This window comes from Hyperoodon ampullatus (genome assembly GCF_949752795.1).
Source record: "Hyperoodon ampullatus genome assembly, chromosome: 5".
Classification (NCBI taxonomy): domain Eukaryota; kingdom Metazoa; phylum Chordata; class Mammalia; order Artiodactyla; family Ziphiidae; genus Hyperoodon; species Hyperoodon ampullatus.
In genome coordinates this window covers 94,196,563-94,220,174 of record NC_136918.1, presented here as the reverse complement: position 1 = coordinate 94,220,174, position 23,612 = coordinate 94,196,563, and the positions used below count along the sequence as shown (strand labels likewise).

The following is a 23,612-nucleotide window of genomic DNA, read 5'->3' as shown; positions in this document are numbered from 1 at the left end:
CCTCCCGGCAACTGTTTCCTAGCACCAGGCTTTTTATGCGCCCTGCCACTACCATTATTATTATTATTATTCCAAGAGAAGGAAAATAACAGACCAGCTAAAAAGAACCACGTATACCTTTCCGAATTACTCAAGTGTCTCCCGAGAAGAGAGGGTCGCCGGTCCCGGGAGGAGCAGCCGAAGGGGCCAAGGGCGTGTGTTGACGGGGAGACAGGCGGAGTTGGGGCACTGCGTGGTGGAAAGTTGCGGACGGCGGACACCTGAAGGTGCAGCGCCACAGCCCAGGGGGCGGTGTGTCTGGGACAAGCCGCTGCCCGCTGCATCCGGACCCGCGAGCGCGCGGGCAGCGCGGGGCCGGGGAGGACGCCCCCTCCTGCGGCGCGGACTCTGTCGGTGGTCCCCGAGGAGGAGGAGGAATATGGCATCGAAGGCGGCCTCCTCCTGCCGTCTGGTCTTCTGCCTCTTGATCTCCGCTGCTGTCCTTCGGCCAGGTAAGAGCAGGGACCTCAGAGCAGCCCCAGGCCAACCTGGGCCGGGGGGCAGTTTCCTAGGTCCCCGGCCCGGGCCTCGCACCCCCGGGGAGGCGCGCCGGGGCGCGTGGGGGAGGTAAGGGGACGGCGGTGCGGGCACAGAGCTGGCCCTAGGTACCCTCACCTGTGCCGCATATTTGGGTTCGACCGGTTGGCTGAAGTTGGAGCAGCGATTGGGGGGACTGGATAAATCTCCAGGAAGTTTGGGTGCGGCCGGGGCCGGGGCTCCGCGGAGCCCACGGGTAAGATTCATCTGGTTCTCTCCCCTTTCCCCCTGCGGCTCCAGCCTGGGCGGCGAGCTCTCGCCCTCTGACCACCCCTCCAGTCTCTGGATATCAAAGTCCACGTCACTGCGCTCTGGGCAGTTTTCCTTTCGCTTAGCTCTTGGAGGCAATAGCTCGCACTTTTTCGTGATAAATCCCCTGGTAACTTCCCGTGGTGAGAGGCGAAGCGGGGATGGGAGGGGGAGGGGTAGAGGAGGAAGGGAGGGCTTCAATCACTCCCTTTTAAAACCTCCTAAAGCTCCGACCGTGGTTTGGACGCCGTCTCCCCCATTGTCTGGGTGGGTGGTGAGAGTAGGGGTGATGGCGGGCAAAGAACGCAGCCTGGACTGGAATTCGCAGCCAGGTTTGTGAGCCCTTAGTGAGGGGGTTGTGGATTGTTCAGGACCTGTGACCTAACCTCAGTTCTCAGTTCTGTATTGAGCCTCATAAGAAAAAAAAAAAAAAAAAAAAAGGCAAAAGCCCCAACAATTAATATATCTCGCCTGGAAATCTCTTTCCTTGCCCTTAGGGACGTCCCCTGGCACTATCAGCCTGAGACCCGCCGGGTGGCTGAAGTAAGTTGACCCTAACAGGAAATTCTGCGTGCTCGCCGTCGCTTGACAGAGCAGCAGGTTAATTTTTCTCTAGACATGAAGATTTGGGGGGAAATTTTTTTCTCCCTTTGAAGTTTTGATCTCTAGCCCCTCGTAGACAATTGCAAATAAAACTCCTACTTCTTGTTATTTCGGCTTCTGTTTGTACTCTTGTCCCTTTCTTTAGTTTTTATCAAAGAAAAACTCACTTCCTTTTCGCGTCTTTTAATTTCTGCACATCCCTTCAGTTGTTGGCATGCTGAGGTCAAAGAAGAGGTTTGAAAGCCTCTGGAGCTCTCCCAGAAAAGGGGGGAGAGTGGGGCTCGGGGTTAGTGCCTGCAGATCCCTAGTGTTTGTGAACTGCCGCCGCGGTGTGTGTTAGTGGTGGTGTACGCGCGAGGTGCGGGCCCCCTCCCGTTCTGATCTCATTTTTAAAGTTCCATTTCGAGTCGGGGTAATGAGCTCACCTGCTGTTTTGAGGCTAGAGCAAGAGGCGTCTGTGACAGATCGCCGGCTCTGGGGCTGGGACTGTGAATCGAGAGTCGAAGAGGATTTAAAAGCAGGTGGAGGGGGGTGAGAACCCCCCGGGAGGTAGGAAGGAGAGACCCCCTTGGCTTTGGCACTGTACGGATTTCACTTTTTCCTGATCCCAGTGTGTGGTGTGGGAAGGAGGGGCACTCACTCTGGAGCCGAGGGGAGAGAGGAGGGAGGATGAGGGTTCTGTAGTTTGTTCAGTGCGAAGATCCACACTCCCACAGCCCCACAGCTGGTTTTCGGTTTAACCCCCTCGCCACTTCGAGAGCGTAGTCTCACCTACACCACCACGCTCGGACCACAGGCACACTCCCAGTTTCCTTTTCCGTGCTGCAATTTATTTTCAGTTGGGCCACCTCAGAGGACAGAATTTTCCGCACATGTAACTGCTAAAAAGGGAGAGGTTCCTCTTTCTGATCTTCTCGGCGATTCTTTTGACGCAGCAAGCTCGCGCGTTTCTAGCCGGCACCCAGCTGCGCGCTTTCAGCCAGCGGGGCGGGCTCTCTCACCGCCGCCTACCCGCTGCTGATCTGCGGGTCAGGAGACTCAGATCCTCAGATCAACGCTTTACTTGAAATTACCCGGCTGGCAAATGCGCCAGATTTTCTGTGCGGCGTCAGTGTGTTTTAAAAGAAAGAATTATGGCACTAAAAGCGCCACGTCCAGACTCAGGGTGCAAGTCCTGGACGGCAAGTGCCCCTCCTCCAGAGCCTTCTGCACCGCTGAGCCCCGGGGGGGATGCAGCACCAATAGCTGGCTTAGGCAAAGGGACTGAATGAAGGGTTGGCCCGCCTGCAGCCTTTCATTTCCGGAGCGGTTTTGATAGTGTGTCCAGACCTAGAGAACAAAAACTAGAGTTTGTGAAACTGCCTCTGCAGGTCTGCGGGTCTGTAGTCGCTACGTAGCCATGGATATATTTTAGGCATGGCATGTTACCTGTTTTGAAGGCAGGAGGAGAATTATCTATGAACCACGGAAACTGAATTCGGAGATGAAGGCAACGAAGTATGAGCTCAGCATCCGAGGGAGCAAGAATTTTATTATTCTCGTAGAAAGAGCGTCAGCCTGTGGTAACATTTTGTATTGCTTTAAAAAAAAAAAAAAAAAAAAAAAGGCTTTCCTTGATGATTTACAACAAGGAGATGGGCCCTGAACTGTTTCTTCTCTTGGGTCATCTGTGTGCACCCCCTCTGGAATGTTTCTTAATTGCTCACTGATAAAAAGTTCATTCCAAGACGTAAGCACACTTAAAGCTTTTTTTTTCAGTGGGTTATCATGTTTGGAATGTATCCGTTTATCTCAAAAGGCCTTGGGAAGAGCATCAATTCAAATAATGTCCTTTCAGACTAACAGATGTGGGACTATTAAAATTTATAATTTCAAAACTGCAAACTGCTTAGTAGGCAGTAATACTGCTTTTTCTTTGATGATTTATTTAATCCAATAGCAATTTATGATTTAATGGGGCACTATTTTCAGTAGACTGCTTTCCTAGGTTTGTTTTGGGACCATTTACCTTCAGGCACTTGAGCAAGTCATTTCACCATTTTGGGTTTCAGTATTCTCATGTGTAAGGAAAAGGGTGGACTAAGGCTCTGCTCTCTGAGAGCTCTGCCAGCTCAACCGTTTGTTTCTAATGACCTAGGGTAAAAAGCCCATTTAGTCAAGGCAGAGTCATTTTCCAACTGTATTTTTCTAATGCTTTCAGACAGCCTGGACAGACACGATTCATATAAGTTGTATTACTAGAAAAATGTCAGTGGATCCCAATTGCTAGTTTTCTTTTATTTTTTCCTACTTTTATAAACTTGTATCTTGTGATTACTCCTCCAAGCCTGAATAAGGCTATTAAAAAATATATATACTGGAGAGAATTAGTCTCCCATTCTCCTGGGAAAAGAGACCCCAACAGTCAGAAAGGGCTTTAGGTCGTAAAAAAAAACCCATTTATGCAACCCATTCCTTCTGGAAGACTGGCTCTATTTAAACTTCATTTATAGTTCCTAGAATAAAATGTAAGTGATGGTTGATGCTAATATGTTTATGTGACAAAGCCTTATATGTACACCCTAAAAAGGCTCCTAAACAAAGAAGTTGATTTGCTCCAGGGTTGTAAGTACAATACAGAAGGAAATAGAAAATAATAATGCTTTCCCATTGTTTTCAAATCTATAGAAATCCAAAATATTTTCATGACTAGATTCCAAACTTTTTCTGACTTTTTAGTAAATTCAAACTAGCATATCTTTTTAAATAGAAATTTAGAAGAAAATGCTTGTCTACTGTGGACTTATTAAAAAGAAGAAAATCAATAAAAACCTACTTTAAGACTCCTAAGTGTCAACAAAAAATTATTTATAATGGAGTCAGTACTCATGTGTTCAGTTTTTAGCTGTGCTGTATAAGAATGTTGTAAACTTGGGGGAAGTTATTTTTCTACTCCTTTTTATTTCCCATCTGTAAAATTATCTCCCTATGTAGTACATTGTTCTGATTTTGGTGAGATTAGTAACTCCCTTGCTCAGCATTTTGAATTTTTCAAGTAAAACATGCTATATTAAGACTTTTATTATATTCTTAATAGAATAACACTCTTTAATTTATTCCACTTAATTATCACTTTGACCATTTTATTAAAAGCAGGCAAAAATGTTTCTTTTCTTTTTTTCTCCCTCAAGTTTTCATGGCACTAAATATAGGCCTTTGTAAAACTGAGCACTAAGTTGTCAGCATTACTTAGTGTAAGATGGCAGCTTTTTGTCATATAGTATTTTAAATGCTTTATAATCACCTTGTTTTATATTCCCAAACACACCTCTTTTTGTTCTGGCCATCTATTTCACATAAAACATCATCAAAGAGTTCTAGCTCTCTGACACATGCAACATGTTATCCCAAATACGCAGGAGAGCAACATAGGTACAGCTATGATAAAAGAGTATCTCTGTGCCTGTGTGTATACATGGAAACTTAAATTTAGTTCTTCTCAAAGTGTTAATTTTATTCTTCACTGTTAGGTTTTCAAAAGGCCCATTTTATTTCTCACACATGAATGTATGTGGCATATTAAGACGAGCTAACCCACTGGAATACTAAAGAAAATTTTCTTGGGAGTGCTGCCTGATGAATTAATATTTATTTGGTTATTACTTTTGGATATCAGCTCCTTTTTATTTTCAATAAAATGTCCAGAAAAATTTCCATTTATATTTCTCATTACTTTTTTTTATTAAGGCAGAAGTTTCCTTTCCCTATGGAGAACAAAGCCAAGACTAAAATATATCTTCTGTGTTTAAGAAGAGGATATTATAGGCTCTTTGATAAGGTTAAATCCTACAATTATTACAAGTATCCCTATAGTGTACAAAATGTTATCATATATTTGGAGTTACTGATATTTTCATCCAGCTAATTTCTTTGTTTAAGTAACAAAATTTATGTTCTTTTCCCCCAACCTTATTAGACAGAATACCATATATATTTCAGCTAGGACTAGTTCCAATTGTGCTGTGGTATTCAGTAATTGTTTTATGGTAACCTATTATCATAGCCCATTATTGTAGTGTATGTTCCAAGAATGAAATTAGCTTTTACTGCTTCCTCTCTTATTTATCCAGTCAGTTTTCAATTATCCATTCCATTCAAGGGGCAATCAGAGTTGTGCAAAATCCAAAATAGTTTCTAATCAAAGGATTACATAATTCAACTTTGAGTTGAGGTACTTCAATGAACATGACTGTGTCTGATCTTCTAGCATTGCAATAAAATGAAACAAAATTGTGGGAGAATAGACTAATCAGAAATTAGACAGCTGTCCAGTTTCCCTGGCTTGCTTCCTTGCCTTTTTTCCCCTAAAGCTCTGTTCTCTATCACTCCATGATCCATACATCCTGGTATATCCAAGACACTCCTGGTTTATGCCTGGTTTATTCGATTATTAATGGTACCCTTTTTACTCTCAAAAGTGCAGTTTGGATGGCAAATTAGATGATCACAATAATTGTTAATGACTTGACTGTCTATGTGTCTGTCATAGAATACTTAACTATAAGACATTCCTCATCCTAACAAACTGAATATTTCTAACCTTTTAAATTTAAGTATCAGCTATAGTGAAGTATCAATAAGAGGTTATATACCTCTTTAATGTCAAGTATAAGAGAGATATAAGGTTATGGCTGGAAACCCAGAATATTGTAGTAGGTGTGGAACATTAAGGATTCCATGGATTGGAGTGGAAACCGAATCGACCTGAGATGCCAAGAGAATAATGATGTTTGAAATTCACCTGGGAGCTATACTTAGCCATGCAGTTATCTAGGGAAGGCCTGTTTCAATTTGATCCTGAAATCCTTTCTTAGCCAACTGCACAATTCCCACTCTGTTCTTCTGTGGGGTTTCTCAGTAGCTCCACTATCAATTTAGATCTAAAAATCAATTTTCAAGGATATCTATAAAATTGAAGGAGGGTCTCAAGTCTTTTTGTACATGTGAACTACAGTTGTATCAGTTAGATATGGTGACCTGACTTGGGACAGCCAACAATATAGCCAGAACAGTTGGTGCCAAGACTGACTATTCCTAATTGATCACCCACATGTTATTTGGTTCAAATATCTCTGAGTGTTCCAGATATTCAGAAAACTCCAAAAGCAGATGGAGGTAGGAAAGGTGAGAGGGTATTATCTAAGCACATGGGTAAAGGATGCCATAGATTTGTCCTTAATAAGACGGATTGAAGGGAGCGGGCATTGGACACTGTGGCTAAAACTCTTGTCAGCACATTTCCAAGTACTTTCCCTAATAGTAGGGAGGTTTCTGGCTATAAAATTTACCCAGCTCCAAATCAAGCAAAAAACAGAAAAATAAGTCTTGCTACTCTTATTAAAATTTTGAACCACAGTGTATCAGTTAACTATGCCACATAATAAAGTACTCCAAAATAAAGCGGTTTAAAACAGCAACCATTTTATGTAGTTCATTATTTTGCAGTTTGGCAATTTAAGCTGGACAGTTGGGTGCTTTTCTGATTTTAGCTCCATGCCATTCTACTGTAGTCTGCTGTGGGTCAACCTATGAAGCTTTGCTTCTGGGATTTGGCTGGTTGTTCAGGAAAAATTAATTCTTCTCCATGGTCTTTCATTTTCTAATAGTCTTCCCTAGGCTAGTTCTCTTGATGGAAGTCTACCTCTCAGGATAGTAGTGAGGGGTGTGGCAACAGCAGGGATCCTTACTGCAGATCCTCAGCCCCATATTCACAGTCTACACCCTCTTCTTTCAGATTATTGGGCAAGAAATATTATAGAGGCTCATATATTATAGAGTAGTGTCCAGTAAGAGTACTGTTTCCTACTGCTCAAACTTTATCTTCCCCAGGAATAAAATTATGGAAAGTGTATGTGTGTGTGTGTGTGTGTGTGTGGAGGGAGAGAGAGAGAGAGAAATTGAAGGGTTAAAGGCATGCAATTCATGATCAGAAGCTAAAATGTGGTAGAAGAGGGGTTATTGGAAAAATGAGAAGGTGCCTTAGATGTCTATCTTGTTCAGTTCTCTTATTTGACAGCTGAGATAGATGAAGATACAGGTAAAGAGATTACCTAAAATTCAGTAGAAGATTAACCACCATTTTTAGAGACAACAATGTCCTTAGTTTGATGTATGTTTAGACCCATAGGTTCAAGGTTTTGGAGCTATGAAGAACCTTAAAATTACTTAGCTACTTGCCTAAGGTCATATTGTTAACCAATCCAAAATTAAAACTCTTGTCAATTAACCATTCAATGTATAATAATAGCATTCAATAAATATTTATTGTGCCCAATATGTGCAAAGCATTGGACTTGGTGCTGGGGATACTGCCATGAACTAATTACTACATAGCTAAGGTCCACTGTCACTCCAAGAAATTATGTTCTCTCTGGGAAACAGACATCAGTCAACTAATTATATAATTATTTGCTAGAACTTTTGCTAAGTACAGCAAGGGCACATAAAGAGCATTTTACATCAGTGTGGCCAAATTTGGTCTAGAGTTTAGGAAAAACTCAGAAAGGTTCTTTCAGGAAGTGATATCTGAAGTATGAGATGAGAAATAATCAAACAAAAGATATGGGCTGAGAGAATGGGATGAGTGAAGACACTAAGGAGGAGGAACATGGCTCTAACTCCTGGAGGTGACCAGGAATTCCTTGAAGTTGTTCAAATACTTTTTTTGTAATTTCCCTAATTTACTTACCAGTTACGGGGTTCAGAAGAGGATCTCTTTGATTTTATTCAAATGCTTATATACTAGCACATATTTGCATATAAACTTCCCACCCTTTAAACTATCTAGTGAGAACGTACTGTACCTTTCCTTTTTCACTTTGCAGCACATGTTGGAGATTAAGAGAATATCTAATATCAACACATATAGCTCTACCTCATTTTTTAACATGGTGTATTGGAGTTTACTGTACACACCATAATTAACCGTTTCCCCAGCTCTTGGAAATGTAGATTGTTTCTAATCTATTTGTTACAAACAATACGGCAGTGGACATCTTAATACTTGTTCTTGTCCATATGAGCAATTATGTTGGCAGGAAAATGTCTTAGAAGTGAAATTGCTGAGTCAAAGAATATGTGTATTTTTTGTTTAGAAAGAAATTCTAAAATTACGGTTCAAAGAGTATATACTATATTGTATATTTGAAAGTTGCTGAGAACGTAGATCTTAAAAGTTCTCATCACAAGAAATGATTGTAACTATGTGTGGTGACGAATGTTAACTAAACTTATTGTGGTGATCATTTTTGCAATATATACATCTATCAAATCATTATACTGTACACCTAAAACAAATATATGTCAAATATATCTCTATTTAAAAAAGAGTATCTTTAGTCCCAGCTAAAGTATATGGGGATGCATCTTCCCCATACTTCCTCCATAATTCTGTACTGTTACTATAACTTCTTAAAAACCAGGATATGTTGGTTCTTATTTATTTAAAGTTTATGGAAAAAGTGAGAATTATAGGAGTAATAGGCACACACACTCATATGTAAGGCAAAAGCTATAGACAGATTTGTGCCTAAATTTTTATACATGAGATGGAACCACAAATGTAGGAAAGAAGTGCATTTATTATGAATTATTATCATTGCTCTTTCCACATAAGATGGGTAACTTTTAGAACATAAACCATGTAATTGTAAGCCATATTTTCTTCCATTTTAGAAGACTCATACTCTGTGATATGAGATTAACTGAAGCAGTGGATTAACAGGCAACAAGATGTGAGCCTTAAGAGTAGTTGATAATGTTTTTCATTACACAAATGGTTTCCAAATATTCGTGTTTGTTCATTGTAGATGCAATATACGTCTAACTAATGCCATTTTGTAAACCCAGTTTAATAGTTTTACTAAACAGACTTCAGTTATTTTTAAGTAAATCATATTTTGAACATTTCTTCCAACAAGTTTGTTTTAACAGGCTTGTCAAAATTGTTTATGAGCTGATAAAAATACCATCTTCTGTAAATTTATTAAAAAAGTCAGTGCTACTAAATGTTTCACCCTGTAACTTTTGGACCTATTGTGAAAAGGAGTAAAATATATTTTTATAGTTACTTTTATTTAAAAAAACATAAAATATGTACATGAAGAGTTTTCAACAAGCATATGCTAAAGATATATTTTTAAAACAAGGCAACAAACACTCATAATGGACTTAATATTAGTATGTATATACTGTAATTTTATGAAACTAAAGCAGTTTCTGCTTAGCATTCAGTTTTAAATGTCCAAACTTGTGGCATTTATACTTCATTCTGCAAGCATTTTCTCTATGTGGTGATAGGTATGACACTTCCCAAGAAAAGTGTTTATGTTGGTCATAAGGCATAGGTTTTATATTTTTGCAGAGATGAGCATGGCTCTAAATATGAATAATGCTTTTGATATCAGATCTAAGAGTAAAATGCAATACATATTTGGATTTACCCTGTTGGATTAATCCCTTACTCAACCCAACCCCAGTATATGGTAATTTAGTTCTCAAATAGAAATTTTCCTTTAGAAATGATTTATTAGCATATGATAAAATTGCTTTTCTTATCATACTAGAATGGCAAATAAGTATCTCTTTATTAAAACAAAACCTGCATCTGTTCAGCTTTTTTTCTCTTTGCTGATAAGAAGTATGTCTTCTTTCTAAAATAAATGATAAAACAGTAAAAAGAATAGAGTTTCCAGGTATAGTTTAGAGGTTATCATTTTTTAGAATTGATCCTAAATGTTCAGCTAGAAAGGATCTGAACTGCCTGAGTAGTGACTTTTTTGTGTACAGTGTGGCTATACCTCAGTGGTATTAAAAACTAATTGCTTAATTTTTATAGACTGTCAAGGCTTACAGATTTCACAGACTGTCAATACATAGCATATATTCCATTGCACAAGAGCTCAAGAGCTTGGGCTCTGTATCAGAGCATTAGTTTGATTACTGTCTCTTGTCTTTTTTTCTCTTTTGTAAGTGAGGATTACAGTACTATCAAGTTCATTTTATATGAATATTCAAAAAGATAATTAGTGTATGGCGCATGTCTCAGTGCGTGGCACATAGTGGACTCTCAACCAATAATAATCATTATGAATCACATTTTTAAGTAATCACAATATTATAATAAATGCCAGTTTATTCATGTCAGAAAAATATGTGAAATACCGCATTTTACTGGTTGGAAGATATATTTAGTTCCATTAAACTACATTTTTGAGTTTTCATAACAAAATTGGAATTCATATTCTTACTAGGATGTATCATAGTCCCAGTATCTGTCAAATAACTTTTTAGTTTTACCAACTCAAGGAAAACAAAGGAAAAGCGCAAATTGAAAATTGCAGCCTTAAAATGTAATTTCTTGCAAACAAAAACTGTGAAAGAGAAAGAACACATTCTAAAATTATAAAGACATATGTAATTTACAATATTATTCTTAGAAATTGATATTGCATATGTGCTTCTGTAATTTGAAAGCTACTAGAGCTTAGAAAGAGAAAAAATTTACAATTATTATAATAGAATTGTTTTGAAGATAAAATTATGATTTTAAATACAAGGCATATTTTCTCAACCATAATTCAATAGAGGGAGCTCCACTACTTTTTTTTTTGTGAGCAATGGAGGGTGCTTTATTAATTATGATTTTCTGGTGACCTCTAATTTAATGGTGAAATTATTAAAAATCTGTAATTTTAATATTAATGTTTTATTGAAATTGAGTAATATCTTCCTCTTGTTAATGGAATTCAAAACATGCTTCTACAAATAATTGTTTTAAAACCCTAGTTCTTAGTTCCCTATACCCTTTGCATAATAAATCACTAGAAGAAATAAAGTAGGTATACTCTTGAGAAGCATACTTTAATATAGCAAAGCATCAAAGGAGAACAAAGTTTATTTCCAATAAAATAATGAATATTTTGATAATACTTTTGTAGTCTCTATTAAGTGAAAACAGTTATATATTAGAATAGGAGAAGAAAAATAGTATTTTTCTCACTCTGCCTAGATTTTTAATCAAGTGATTATAGATTTCTATGTGGAAATAGCCTATACTCATATCTTTCCCTCTTTTTTATTTTCCCCAATATCCCCTTGAGTTAGATAACTCCAACTATATTGTCAATCTAAGCTGATATCCATCACCTGTGTGACCCTGACAATTCATTTACCCTTTATGAGGTTCACTTTTGTCAAGGAAGTATTGTCTCATATGATTTCTAAGATCTTTGCAGCTTAAAATTTCTAAGCTTCAAAATTATACATTGATTTAGAATATTTTATATAGGTTTGAATCAATGGTAAGCAATAATTTTTACTGGAGGTCCAATTAAGGAAAAAAAGGTTTTAAATGACAATCCCCATTTACTCTTTATTCAAAATGGAAATTATATTTTTGAGTTCTGAAGAAAATTGCATAATCTCACACATAGACCTCCTAATTTATTTCGAAAATGCCATCAGTTAAAGAAACGGCCCAGTTCTCTGGTACATGTAAGAATCTCCAAAACAGAGACAGATTTTAAACATTTTGTATTAAAATTAGATATGTGCTCTTGTGGCGGTGCTGGTAGGGCAGCCTGGGATTGAGGCCTGTAGTTTATGCATTACAGTTTTAAGCGTTCTTTCAAGTAAGTGCTGGTTTTATTTAGTTTTCTTTCTGTGATAGATTAGAGTTTGAGAATGTGGCTTCTGGAGCCAGACTGTGTGGTTCTGAGACCTGTATCTCCATCCTCCACCCTCCCAGCCCGGTGACACTGGGCAGATTGCTTAACCCGTCTTCTGTCCTAATTTGTGCAGTAGGGACAAACTCATTCAATAGTATGACTGTCAAATAATACGCTCTCAATAAATTGTTAGTATTATTGAAATATTTAATTTCAGTTCATCTTTCCACCTTCCCACAAATACAAATATAAACCCAGCTTATTCCGATGAGTACATAAAGAAGAGAGGTCTCAGGTTGATCAAAATCATAAAATTGATAGCTGTAGCTCCTCCCCACTCCACCTTTTTTTCCTACTCAAGAAGTGGAATATTAATGAGAGTGATGTCATATTATTTATTGGGCATAACCTTGAATCTATTCACTATATAAAATAAATAAATCATTCACAAATGCCTAGACTTTATTCATTAATTATTAGTATCATATTTATGATGACACAATTCTTATCTGATAATGAAACATCATTGCATTGTGATCCTGTGGTTGAAGTCTAAACTTAGAGGTAAAATTAAGGCTAAAAAAGAGACACCTTGCAGATTGTAGTTCACAGTGTCTGAGAGCATATTGCTGTTTTAGGTCATTTCTGTAAGTTGGCCAGAGGTAACTTAGGAGTAAGAAAATGTGTGTGTGCTTATAACAGATTTATGTAGACTCTAGATTCTGAGTAAAATAGAGTAGTGATCATAAACAGTTTTAAGGAAGTGAACAAAATAAACAGTCTAAAGTTTTCAGTCTAGTGCCCCTCCAATCTCTTCTCCCCTCTGCCATTAAAATGAGTAAGATATGAATAGAATCTTGTAACTGCTCTGCTTAAATTACTTCAATGGCTCCCTGTTACAGTAAGGATAAACTGCAAACTTATTAGCATAGCATTTAAGGTCCTTCATGCATTTCTCAACACAGTCTTTCTTGGAAGTCCATGCTCCAGCCATACTTCTAAGTGTGCCATGGCCTTCTTGTTTCCTGTGTTGTTATTCATGTCACTGTCCTCTTCCAGAACTCTCTCTGCACCCTCCCCCATCACCCTCCCTTTGTCTGAAAAATAGCTAGCATCTCCATCCTTCAGAACACAGTTTAGGTTGCATCTTCTCCAGAAATTCTTCGTTGATAGCCCTAAAGTGTTCGTTCAGTGTAGTTCCAGAGCTAATTTCACTTATTGCCTATTGCCAGTTTATTCATTTCTTTCTACTTTAGAAGATTTTTGTGTTCTAGAGGCAGGGCTATGTCTTAGTCTTTTTTCTGCTCAGTGTCTACTGATATACAGTATATCCCCAGTACATATATGATGATTGAATAAGCACATTAGTCAAAATTAGAAATATCTATTATTAATAAAGCCTACATATATTCACATATGAATTAGAAATATCTGTATTGAGACAATTTTTCAATTGCTTTTAAGAATTTAATTAGAGAGTGACTAATCTCCTGAATTATGGTTCTTTAAAAAAAAAAAAACAGTATTTGCCGTATTCTACCCAAACTACGCAATGAAGTATAAAAAGAAATGAAATAAAGTTAGACTAATTTTTCTTCCAGGTGTCAATCCAGACTGACGTAAAATAAAAACCTTAATAACTGTCTTCTTTGAGTTTTCATAGACATTGAACATTAAATGTAAGATCATCCAGAGAAATACAAAAATTTATTTAAACTGATTTATTTAACTAAGTTTTTCTAGGATAATTGTAGGAACACATTCTCAGTAGGCATTAAATGACTGGTAATATTTTTATTTCTCCTGTTTTTAATTCTTAGATTAAACCTTTGGATCAGGACATTTTCCTGAATATGGCAAAAATAGTATAGAAAAGATTTCATGAGAAGTTGATCAATCACACAGGTAATATTGAATATATTTGTACCACAGAAAATATGTGTGTATTGTGGACCATGCCTTGAATGCTGTTAACAGTAAAATATCAGAGATAATTCAGAGAAAATCTAGTGTTACTTTTGCAGAAGGATTTTTTTATTGACGAATTAAAATAATTCAGACACAAACCTAAGATAAAATTGTAAGATTTTCTTTCTACTGAAAAATAAACCTTGAAACTGACATCTTTCCTCTGGGCAAAATAATCTAAATCCTTATAATCTTTTTAATTAAAGTCTTTTTTTTTAATAAGCCTTTATTTTATTTATTTATTTTTTTACTTTACTTTGGATCCTTCCCAGTTGTTCTGAATTTTAACTTCCCTGTGGTTTTATTCCCCATAGAAAACATTGTTAGTAAATTTTTACTTCTATGGTCTGATAGTCAAGTCCTGAGTTCCCACAGAGAAATTCTAATATTTTTCTAATATGTTATAAAAGTTACTTGTCCAGATAAACCAATATAAATGTAACATGTTGCCACTGATAGCTCCCAAGTATTGTATACCTAATGTGCTCCATGCACAGTAGTACTTTACAAAAGAATGACCAATATATTTGTATAATCAATTTTAAATGTAAAAACTGTACTTTTTATTTTATTTTTTGAATTATAAAATACTCTCACTTTCAGCCTTTACAATATAAGACTTTGAATGCAGTATAGCATATGTATCAAAAAGTAATCAGAGCAAAGGTATTATCAAATAAAGCCAAGTAAATGAGTCTTTCTCTTTCTTTAAATATTTAAAACTGGTTGGGCCATACCAATGTCCTGTTAAGAGTTTGGATTAATCAAGTAGTCTACATGAAAATTATTATTTTTTATCTCTTCTACTTGAAAAAATGTTACCCATTTCTATGACAAATATTGCATGGATTCTTGGGTTCTAATATAGATTTCACATTAATGATATTGTGATCCAACAAAATAGTCTTCCCACAGACATGTCAGACAATATAAAAATAATAGAGATTTCACTTTTCCATGGAAGCAGAATCTAAGGTTAATACAATGAAATAAGTTTCCTCATCAACAAGCCTTATTTTATTCTATGTGAATAGGTTTAAAAAATTAATTTTACTATAATGGGTGTAATTACAGGAAACGTTGAGTGTTCTGTATATGCTGTAGAGGACATGTGATACTTAAGGGAGCAGCTTGTACTACTGAGGAAGGTACAGGAGGGAATGAGTGGACCTCTCTACAGAGAGAAAAGAGAGACAAAACCTGAATGCTAGCATGAAAGAGAAATTGCTGTTTAAAAAGAGATAACCACAGATTGCTTACGTGGACCAGTAACATCATACTATAAAATAATTTTTCTTTTCGGATCTGCATGTAGTTGATAATACACTCTAATAATTCCAAATTTGAATCTCTCTTCTCAATAACTAAAAATCACTTAATTTTTTATCTTGGAGAGGGGAGAACAATGGCTGGAAAGAAACTTCTTACAGAGAAATTTTGATGTAAATCTCTATTGAAATCCAGATACTTATTGACCAAATTTAGCAGTGCTTATCAAATTCTACAATAGCAGAATGTGAATTCATGGTTCTTTATCAAAGTTGAGTAATTCTGAACAGTCTAGGGCATATCATTTAATAGTGAAATTACGTAAATATACAATACATCTGTCAGTTTCCAACTGAGCGTATTTGTGTATACTCAGATCTTTGGTGAGTGCTAAAGGCTTATCTGTACAGATTCAGTTGCCTGAACCAGTGAGAATCTAGTAAGACAGTGTTTTTGAAACTACTCTCCCCAAGAGATGGATGGAATGTATACTATTAATATAGTATTGAATTATCTGCTCTAAATCTAGAGATCAGAGGGCCTGAGATAATACTTGAGCATTGGGATTTTATTTCAAAGAGTGGGGCTGGGCTGGAATAAAGAGTTTACTTCCCAAGTGTGCAGAGGAAGTTAACATTAGAGAAATGAGTATAACAGAGAGATGAGTGGGTGACTAGTCAAGTTCTGGACAGGGAAGTCTGATGGGTGAACAAATGTGAAGGAAGAAGAAATGGATTTTAGAAAACCAGAGTTAGGAAGACAAAACTGAACCAGTGAAATGTGTTTGGTTAGAACAGGTGCCTCTACATCTGTTTGGAATCAACTACGCAATGGTTCATGCATGGGCCAACTGAATAGAAATATTCAAGGCCATAATAAACTGCAGATTTCGTTCTACTTAAAGCTTCCCTCTCCTGGTTTATTCATAAAGAGAGAGCCCAAACAAATCCATTCTCATTGGCTAGGGACATTATTACCCATGCTTAGATTTTGCACGACTTTTCCCTACATCCCACCTTCCTACCCCTTTTCCCTGTGACCTTTACATCTAGACATCAGACCCCACTCCCTGAGAGCCTAGACTTGGCCTATCATCATATTAAAGTAAATATATATGTTTAGTTGCTTAGTGAGTTGTAGATTTTTTAAAATTAAAATTATGTGGAAGGTGTTTATTATTTCCTATCGAGTTAGGCATATTTATAAGAAGCATACCTGTTGGGACACAAAGCCCAATTCAGGAACTACCAAATAACTGGTATCACTGTATGCCTTTTTCAAGCACGGTCTCCGATGTTTAAAATGCTATCCTTCTGAGCTTAATCCTTTAACATGAAAACAAATATCAAAGGTAGTATGAAGAAGTTATCTAATAAACATTATTTTCCCAGTAGTTTTAATCTCACTCTGGTTAATATATTAAGTGTTAATGATATTTCAAATTGATAACTTTTGAGTTTTATCTTCTCTTTTCACCTCAGATCATTTTCTAGATAGAAATTTAGAGATTTCTCCATAAGAGAAATAGAATAGCTGAGGAGTAATTACAGTTTCCACAGCAGTATTTAGTAGTCAGACAGACTGAGCTTCCAAATGAGTTTGCTATAGGAATGGCAGGAGGAAATAAAAATAATAAACGATCCTCCCCACCTCCCGCAAAAAACCCTAAGAAACCGTCAAACAAAGCCCAGAAACGCTTCAAACATAAGATCATCCTTTACTTTTTTGTTGGTTATTTACTTTGCCCTCCGGAAATATTGCACAACCTGCTAGCTTTTTCTCTTTAGATGTTTGCAGGATACGGAATGTACTACTAAGTTAAAAAAAAATGACATTGATTCTCACAGCAGAACCAGTGTGTACTTGTTAACCACATAAGTACACTGTTAAACATAGTTGCTTCACAAATAATAAAATAAAATGAAAAAGAAGAAAACAGGCCCCATGCAAACAGTTCATACACTCCACTAACTTTATTTAGTAGTTAAACTAGTAAACATTTAATAGTGAGTGTTGGTTTATGATTGTTGAATCAATAACAGTAACCAGGATCATTGTGGCATTAATAACAGTGACCAGGAGCTTTCCTACTCTGTGGGGCTTGACTGCCAATGGTCAATGGCAGAGCGATGTAGAAGACTGGAGAGGGAATATGAGCCCCAAGTTTCGGTTCTGCCTTTGTCAGCAGCCCTGGGATTTTTGTTAGTCACTTCATATATTTGTTCCTTGTTTCTTTGCTTGTTCAATGATGATATTAGGCCAGAACTGGGTGGATTTCCTTCCATGTGATTATGTGTTGTGTGATTTAATTCCATTGCCAAATAAAAAGGATCTTTGCATTGTATCTTTTGGTATTATTTGTTCTTCTTTTGTTCTCACCAGCATGCTCAATTAAGGGCTAGCCATGTAACATTTTGCAGATTGAGATTCCCAGTCACAGTGGACCATAAATAAAATAATAAGTCATAGAAATAAAGAATACAGTATAGACAAGCATTAACAGTGTGTGAAATTATGATAGACAAGAAGGGATACAACTTCTCCCCTGTTCAACACTGAACATACTTCATGAGAATACACTATTATATTTCATTTTGGTCTTAATATTTTAAATAAAGATGTAGAGAGATTGGATTTGGTTCAGAGAAAAACAATAAACTTGATTAAACCTTATACAATACAGGTTCTGTGAGGAAGAGTTAACGTCTGGAGAAGGAAGGTGTAAACTGTGAATTAATAGCTGTTGTGAAAACACTGATCCATGATTCCCTGTCTTCACAGACAGCTGTCCCACACCAATAATCACAAAACAGGATTCAGCAGCTGAAAGAAAAAGCTAGTTCCTTGACTTTGAATTTGCTGCTTTTGAGAACGACTGAGAGACCACTATCGCTGATAGTGTTAGAAAATGTTATAGCCAATTGTCTGTCTGGGATGTTTTATATGTATTCCATACTCAAGGCAGAGATGTTTCTGATATCTCTTTCAATGTAGACATCACTATGAAAGGATAATAAATTTGGTGATAAATACTTCATTTTTCTTACCTGTAAAGTGATAGAAACTGTAATTTAAGATCCCTTCTGGTTCAAATTGTCTATGATTTTTGAGTGTTGGGATGTTGCACCTACACCTAGGCTTAATATTTGATTGTAGAAATATCCTTCTAGGAAACTTAGTGTAAGAGACCAGACTTTTCTTTCTTTTTCTTTTAAAAGATAAAATGGGTAGATTTTGAACTTAATAATTATTGCAATAGATTCCAAATGAGTCTAATCACACCCTGTGGATCTTTTAGCTCTTGGAGGCTCAAAATCCTGAGACTTTACAATCAAGATATAAAGACTATAAATTGAATGGTTATATTAAGGATTTTTTTTTTTTTTTTTTTTTTTTTTTTTTTTTTTGTGCTGTACGCGGGCTTCTCACTGCTGTGGCCTCTCCCGTTGCGGAGCACAGGCTCCGGACACACAGGCTCCGCGGCCATGGCTCGCGGGCCCAGCCGCTCCACGGCATGTGGGATCTTCCGGGATCGGGGCACGAACCCGTGTCCCCTGCATCGGCAGGCGGACTCTCAACCACTGCGCCACCAGGGAAGCCCTATATTAAGGATTTTGTGAAAGAAAAGAGAAAGAATGAATAACTGAAACAAGCTACTTAAGTGGGCAAGTTATGTAATGATCTAGGTCAGTTTCCTTATCTGTAAAGTGAAAGGAATAATAATAATTATATCAGAGTTTTGTTGAAAGAGCTAAATGAGATAATCTTTGTAAAGTAATTAGCAAGGAGTACAGGCTTCAGAAATGTTATCTATTACTGTTAATACTGCCATTATTATCAACATCTTAAATACTGTTTTAATATACTGTACCTTCCATGAAAAAGTTTAAATATGACACATATTCAAATATAATAGATAAGAGGAAAAAATTTTCATGTAAAGTGGAAACTTATCCAACTATAATTTTCTTTATCCTTTTTTATTAAAAATATAAGGATAGTAAGAAAAATGTGGTGACAGAACAATGTATATGATATCCTCGTTTGCATGAAAGTGGAATATGTCTTTAAACAGACAAAAATTTAACATGCCTGTATACACATAGCTATTTTTTTCTAAAAAATATACAAGAACATTTAGTAATGGCTGTCTCTGAAAGAGAGGGCTGGGGATATGAGATAGAGGGGAAGCCCCCTTTTTTTTAAGTGCATACTCTTTTATGTGATTTGAATATTTATAATTTGTGTATTATTTTTAAATAAACTACTAGCACAAAGATCATTATAACAATAGTGCTACTACCAAAACTGTAGAAGAGATATATCTACTCAAGTAGTAATGTATTTATTTTGAATTGAGAAATTAGAACATTTCATTGCATATAGTGCTATCCATGATTATAAAATTTTAGAATAACAGTTATACTCATTTTTCATGTCTCTCGCTTCTCTTTCTCTTCTTTAGGCCCATGAAAGTTTTCTGATTTATTACAGTAAACCTACAAATATATTGGAATAAAATGACCCTTCATTTTTATTAACATCTTACAAAATAGTAGTCCACATTTAAGTTTAAATCAATTGAAGACAAGATTGCAGAGTTACCTTGTTGACTGGCATTTTGAAGTGATTTGCAAATACAAATGTAAGCCTAAATGATGCCTACTAAAAGATTGTTCAGAATTCATACCTGTGTAGACAAGAAAGTAAGCACGAGAAGAAAACATACAAGAAGAATTTAAATTCTGTATCAGTAATAATTTTCTGACACCAAAGTTGTTGAACCATGTTTTATGAAATGGATAACTTTAGAAGCTTGTGGCATCGTAGTCCTGGAGAAATGTTTCTCAGACTCTTGTGATGCCAATAATTAGGCCATGATCAAATTCATTTGTGAAATGGTGCACAATTTATATGCACTCTTAAAATTCAGAATACATATAAACTTTGCTAATGCCTGATGTAAAGAAATTTGTTTAACATTGTTTAATCTGGTGTGTGACTTTACACTTGGAGAAGTAGTGCTTAGGAAACATTACTTTAATCACATTTACAAATAAAATATATTACATTAAATATGTTATGCAAATGAAACATATTTTCCAAATTTAGGATTATTTGATTTCTGGTATCATCTAGAACTATATTTCTGCATTAAAGATAAAAATACAATAACAGAAGAGCAAAACAGCCTGCAAAAGAAGCCTACAGTTCATTTCTTTGAAGCTGCATATAAGATTTCTTCATAATTTGGAATTTATATCATCCAGTTTTTAATTTTAAGCTTACTTAAATTATGACTAATTTTAAATTTGGGGAAGTAGCCAATTATAATTGTATTTTTTTATTATTTTTTGCCTGGTATGCTGAATACTTAGCATCTCATAAATGGAAGCTAGAAGCCTCAGGGATTATCAAAGATATAACCTTACTACACAGAATAGAGAAAAATTGTATTGCCAAACTATTTCTATCAATTGTAGAAAATTTTGAAGCATAAATAATCTGCAAGTAAAACATTTTTGTTATTCTAATTTAAGGACTGCTTAGAGGAATGGAAGAATATTAAATCTTATCTCTTCATTGGAGGAATTTAGCAGGGCTAAATTCTGTGAGGTAGAGTTAACCCTCCTAGCAATCTTTGCAACAATAAAGGATGATTCTTTTCAAGTATAGATTAATACAAAACACGTTTATAACTCACTTGAATCAAAGAGACACCACTTGGCCACAATCTCCCTATAGCTTTATCTCTGGCATTTTTCAGAAACATCACTCATAAAATGATTCTTTTCCATACTGACAGTCTAATGGTGTTTTACTTTTAGATTGTATTCTGGCGTTTAGAAATCCAAATTGGTCTGATTTCTAGGCCCTCCTTGGTATCTGACATTTATTTCACAGGTAGTCAAGAGTTAATTCAAAAGAGATTAGACTTTAAAACACATGTAAACGTGTTTTAAAAGAAATAACTGAAAGAATAAGATACTAAAATTAAGACAGGTAGTAAAAGGTTCTTGGTTTTTTTATTGAAAAATATAATGAACACCTGCCTGTAGGTAATCAACAATTCCAAACTATTATAACTGACCTCACTTGTCAAGTATTGAAGCCGGGCTGATTTAAGTAAAAGTGCTTTCAATTTATGAGCTGGGATGAATAGTATATGAAAGGCATTATGAATCCCCTCAAATTGCCATAGTAATCCTATAGCTATAGGAACAAACAAAAAGGCTTTGTGTGTTTTTAAAATATAGTTCTAGTCCATTTCCTCAAGAATGCCACATCAGTAGCCAGAGTCCTACAGCACTTTCACTGAGTATGGTAACAGCATGTAAAACACCTAAAGCTGAAAGAATTAAAATTAATTCTTAGATCACTGAACGCACTAAGAAGCACAGAATAGTTTGGGGCAGGGGTTGAGTGTATTTAGTTCCTCTTTTCCTTTTCCGTGTAGTCCAACACCTGACTCACTGCCTGTGTGCATCTGTCTGAGACGACAGTACCTAAATTGGACATATGAGCAAGGAGGGAAGCACAGTCATCTTGAGACATTTCCATTTGGCTGCTGTAGACACACACAGGCCTGGCCAGCCAGCTACCACCCTCACTCCCGGATGCCTGGGCTTTTCCATCTTGAAGAGGCACATGGCCTCTCAATCAACATTTCTTTGCTTCGTTGCTACCATTTACATTTACTAAGGCCTCAAAGGTTTCCTTTAACTCCTTCAACCTAGGCTGACTTTGTAAAACAGACCTTTGTCCCAGAGGACTTTTACTAAGTTATCACTGTTTTTTAAGAAAATGCAAGATATGAAGCATATTCCACAAAGTACTCCAGAAAATTATTATTTTCCTTATTTCAGAGTTACATTGTGTACACTTAGAACTACGCAGCTCTGTGGCCTATGGGTCTCATGCGTTTACTGTCATGAGCAAACTTATTTAGCCTGGAAAATGATTTTTTTTCATTTTAAGATTAACTGCAGCCATACAGAAGGTGTGGCAGGCCAATAACTATATTTTAGAAAATTATTTAATAATTCAGTAGCTTACAGAGATTGCCTTTACTTTTTCTGAATCCATCATAGTGGCCTTATAAGGTTTTGCTTTATGTTGTTATCCTTTCCATTAATGTGGAAAGTAGGAGTAGTTTTATAATTGGTGAAACAAATGTAGGGTAGGTAATAATAACCAGGTTCATATAGAGTTTTTCATAAGGTTATAAACTGGAAGTGTAGTAAATCATGCACCTCATGCCACAGAATTGCACCTAAAGCTTATCATACGTTAACAATCAGTATCTGTGATTTAAACTAATCAAGTGACCTTCCTGCCAATTTACTGACAAGGGATTTGTGCTATTGAAATTTTTTAACAATTACTTTGGACTCTTTTATAGCTCTCCATTAAAAAAAAATATTTAGTGACCACAACAGAGTACACTTTTACATTTTATGTTAAATCATATTCAATGGAACTTTTTCATAGGGATGTTCCACATATTGTCACCTTCATCCTGTATAGTAAAATAGATATCTAGAGCTTTTTGTCCTTGGAGAAAATACAGAAATGTAGAAATCCAAAACAACAAATAGACTCCTACTTCTCACATGTAGATGTTTTTTCTTACTTTCTTACTCTGTATACTCATGTTATATATTCTATCTGATTTCAAGTGACTTTTCCACATTGGATTTCTATTTTAGATTATTTACCCTGAAAATAAGCTTTCTCTTATTAAGTCAAAAGTAATTAACTAAATATGACCCATGATTCTGGTACCTGTGTTGCTTAGGATCTTTTATGGCAGTGACAGTGGTCTACTTGATCTAGCTTAAGCAAAAAAGGGGATTTATAATGAGGGTACAAAAAAAAAAAAAAACCTCTATAACAAAGAGAGATGATACAACTAGGACTTAGAACTTGGGAACTAAATAGAATCAAGGGCATGAACGCTGTCAGTTCTCCGTCTTCATTTCTCAGTTCTTGTTTATCTTTGTGTGCCTTCTCTCTTTCTACAGACTATCCTGTTTTGATTCTAATGCTGAAGGTTAGTCTATCTCCTGGATTTAGTTCTCCTCCACTCAATAAACTAACCATCATGGTTTGCCTAGTTTCAGTTCCAAATTAGCATGGAAAGGATTCTTTTTGGCTCAGCTTGGATCAGATACTGACTTTGGATCAGTCAACTAAGATTGGAGGAGGGGAAGTTGACAGGTTTCTGTGCAGTTTCGTGAA

General features: G+C 36.3%; 1 protein-coding gene across 2 annotated transcripts in view; it reads left to right on the top strand.

Annotated features, from left to right (window-relative positions):
* Positions 1-418: 418 nt before the first annotated feature.
* ALCAM (activated leukocyte cell adhesion molecule) overlaps positions 419-23,612 on the top strand; it is a gene marked incomplete at both ends in the record, with an annotated part of 204,408 nt that continues 181,214 nt past the window's right edge. For both annotated transcript variants that reach the window (XM_079705015.1, XM_079705014.1), the window contains one exon: positions 419-491. In XM_079705015.1, the coding sequence (XP_079561141.1) occupies positions 419-491 (73 nt within the window). The remainder of the gene's footprint in view (positions 492-23,612) is intronic.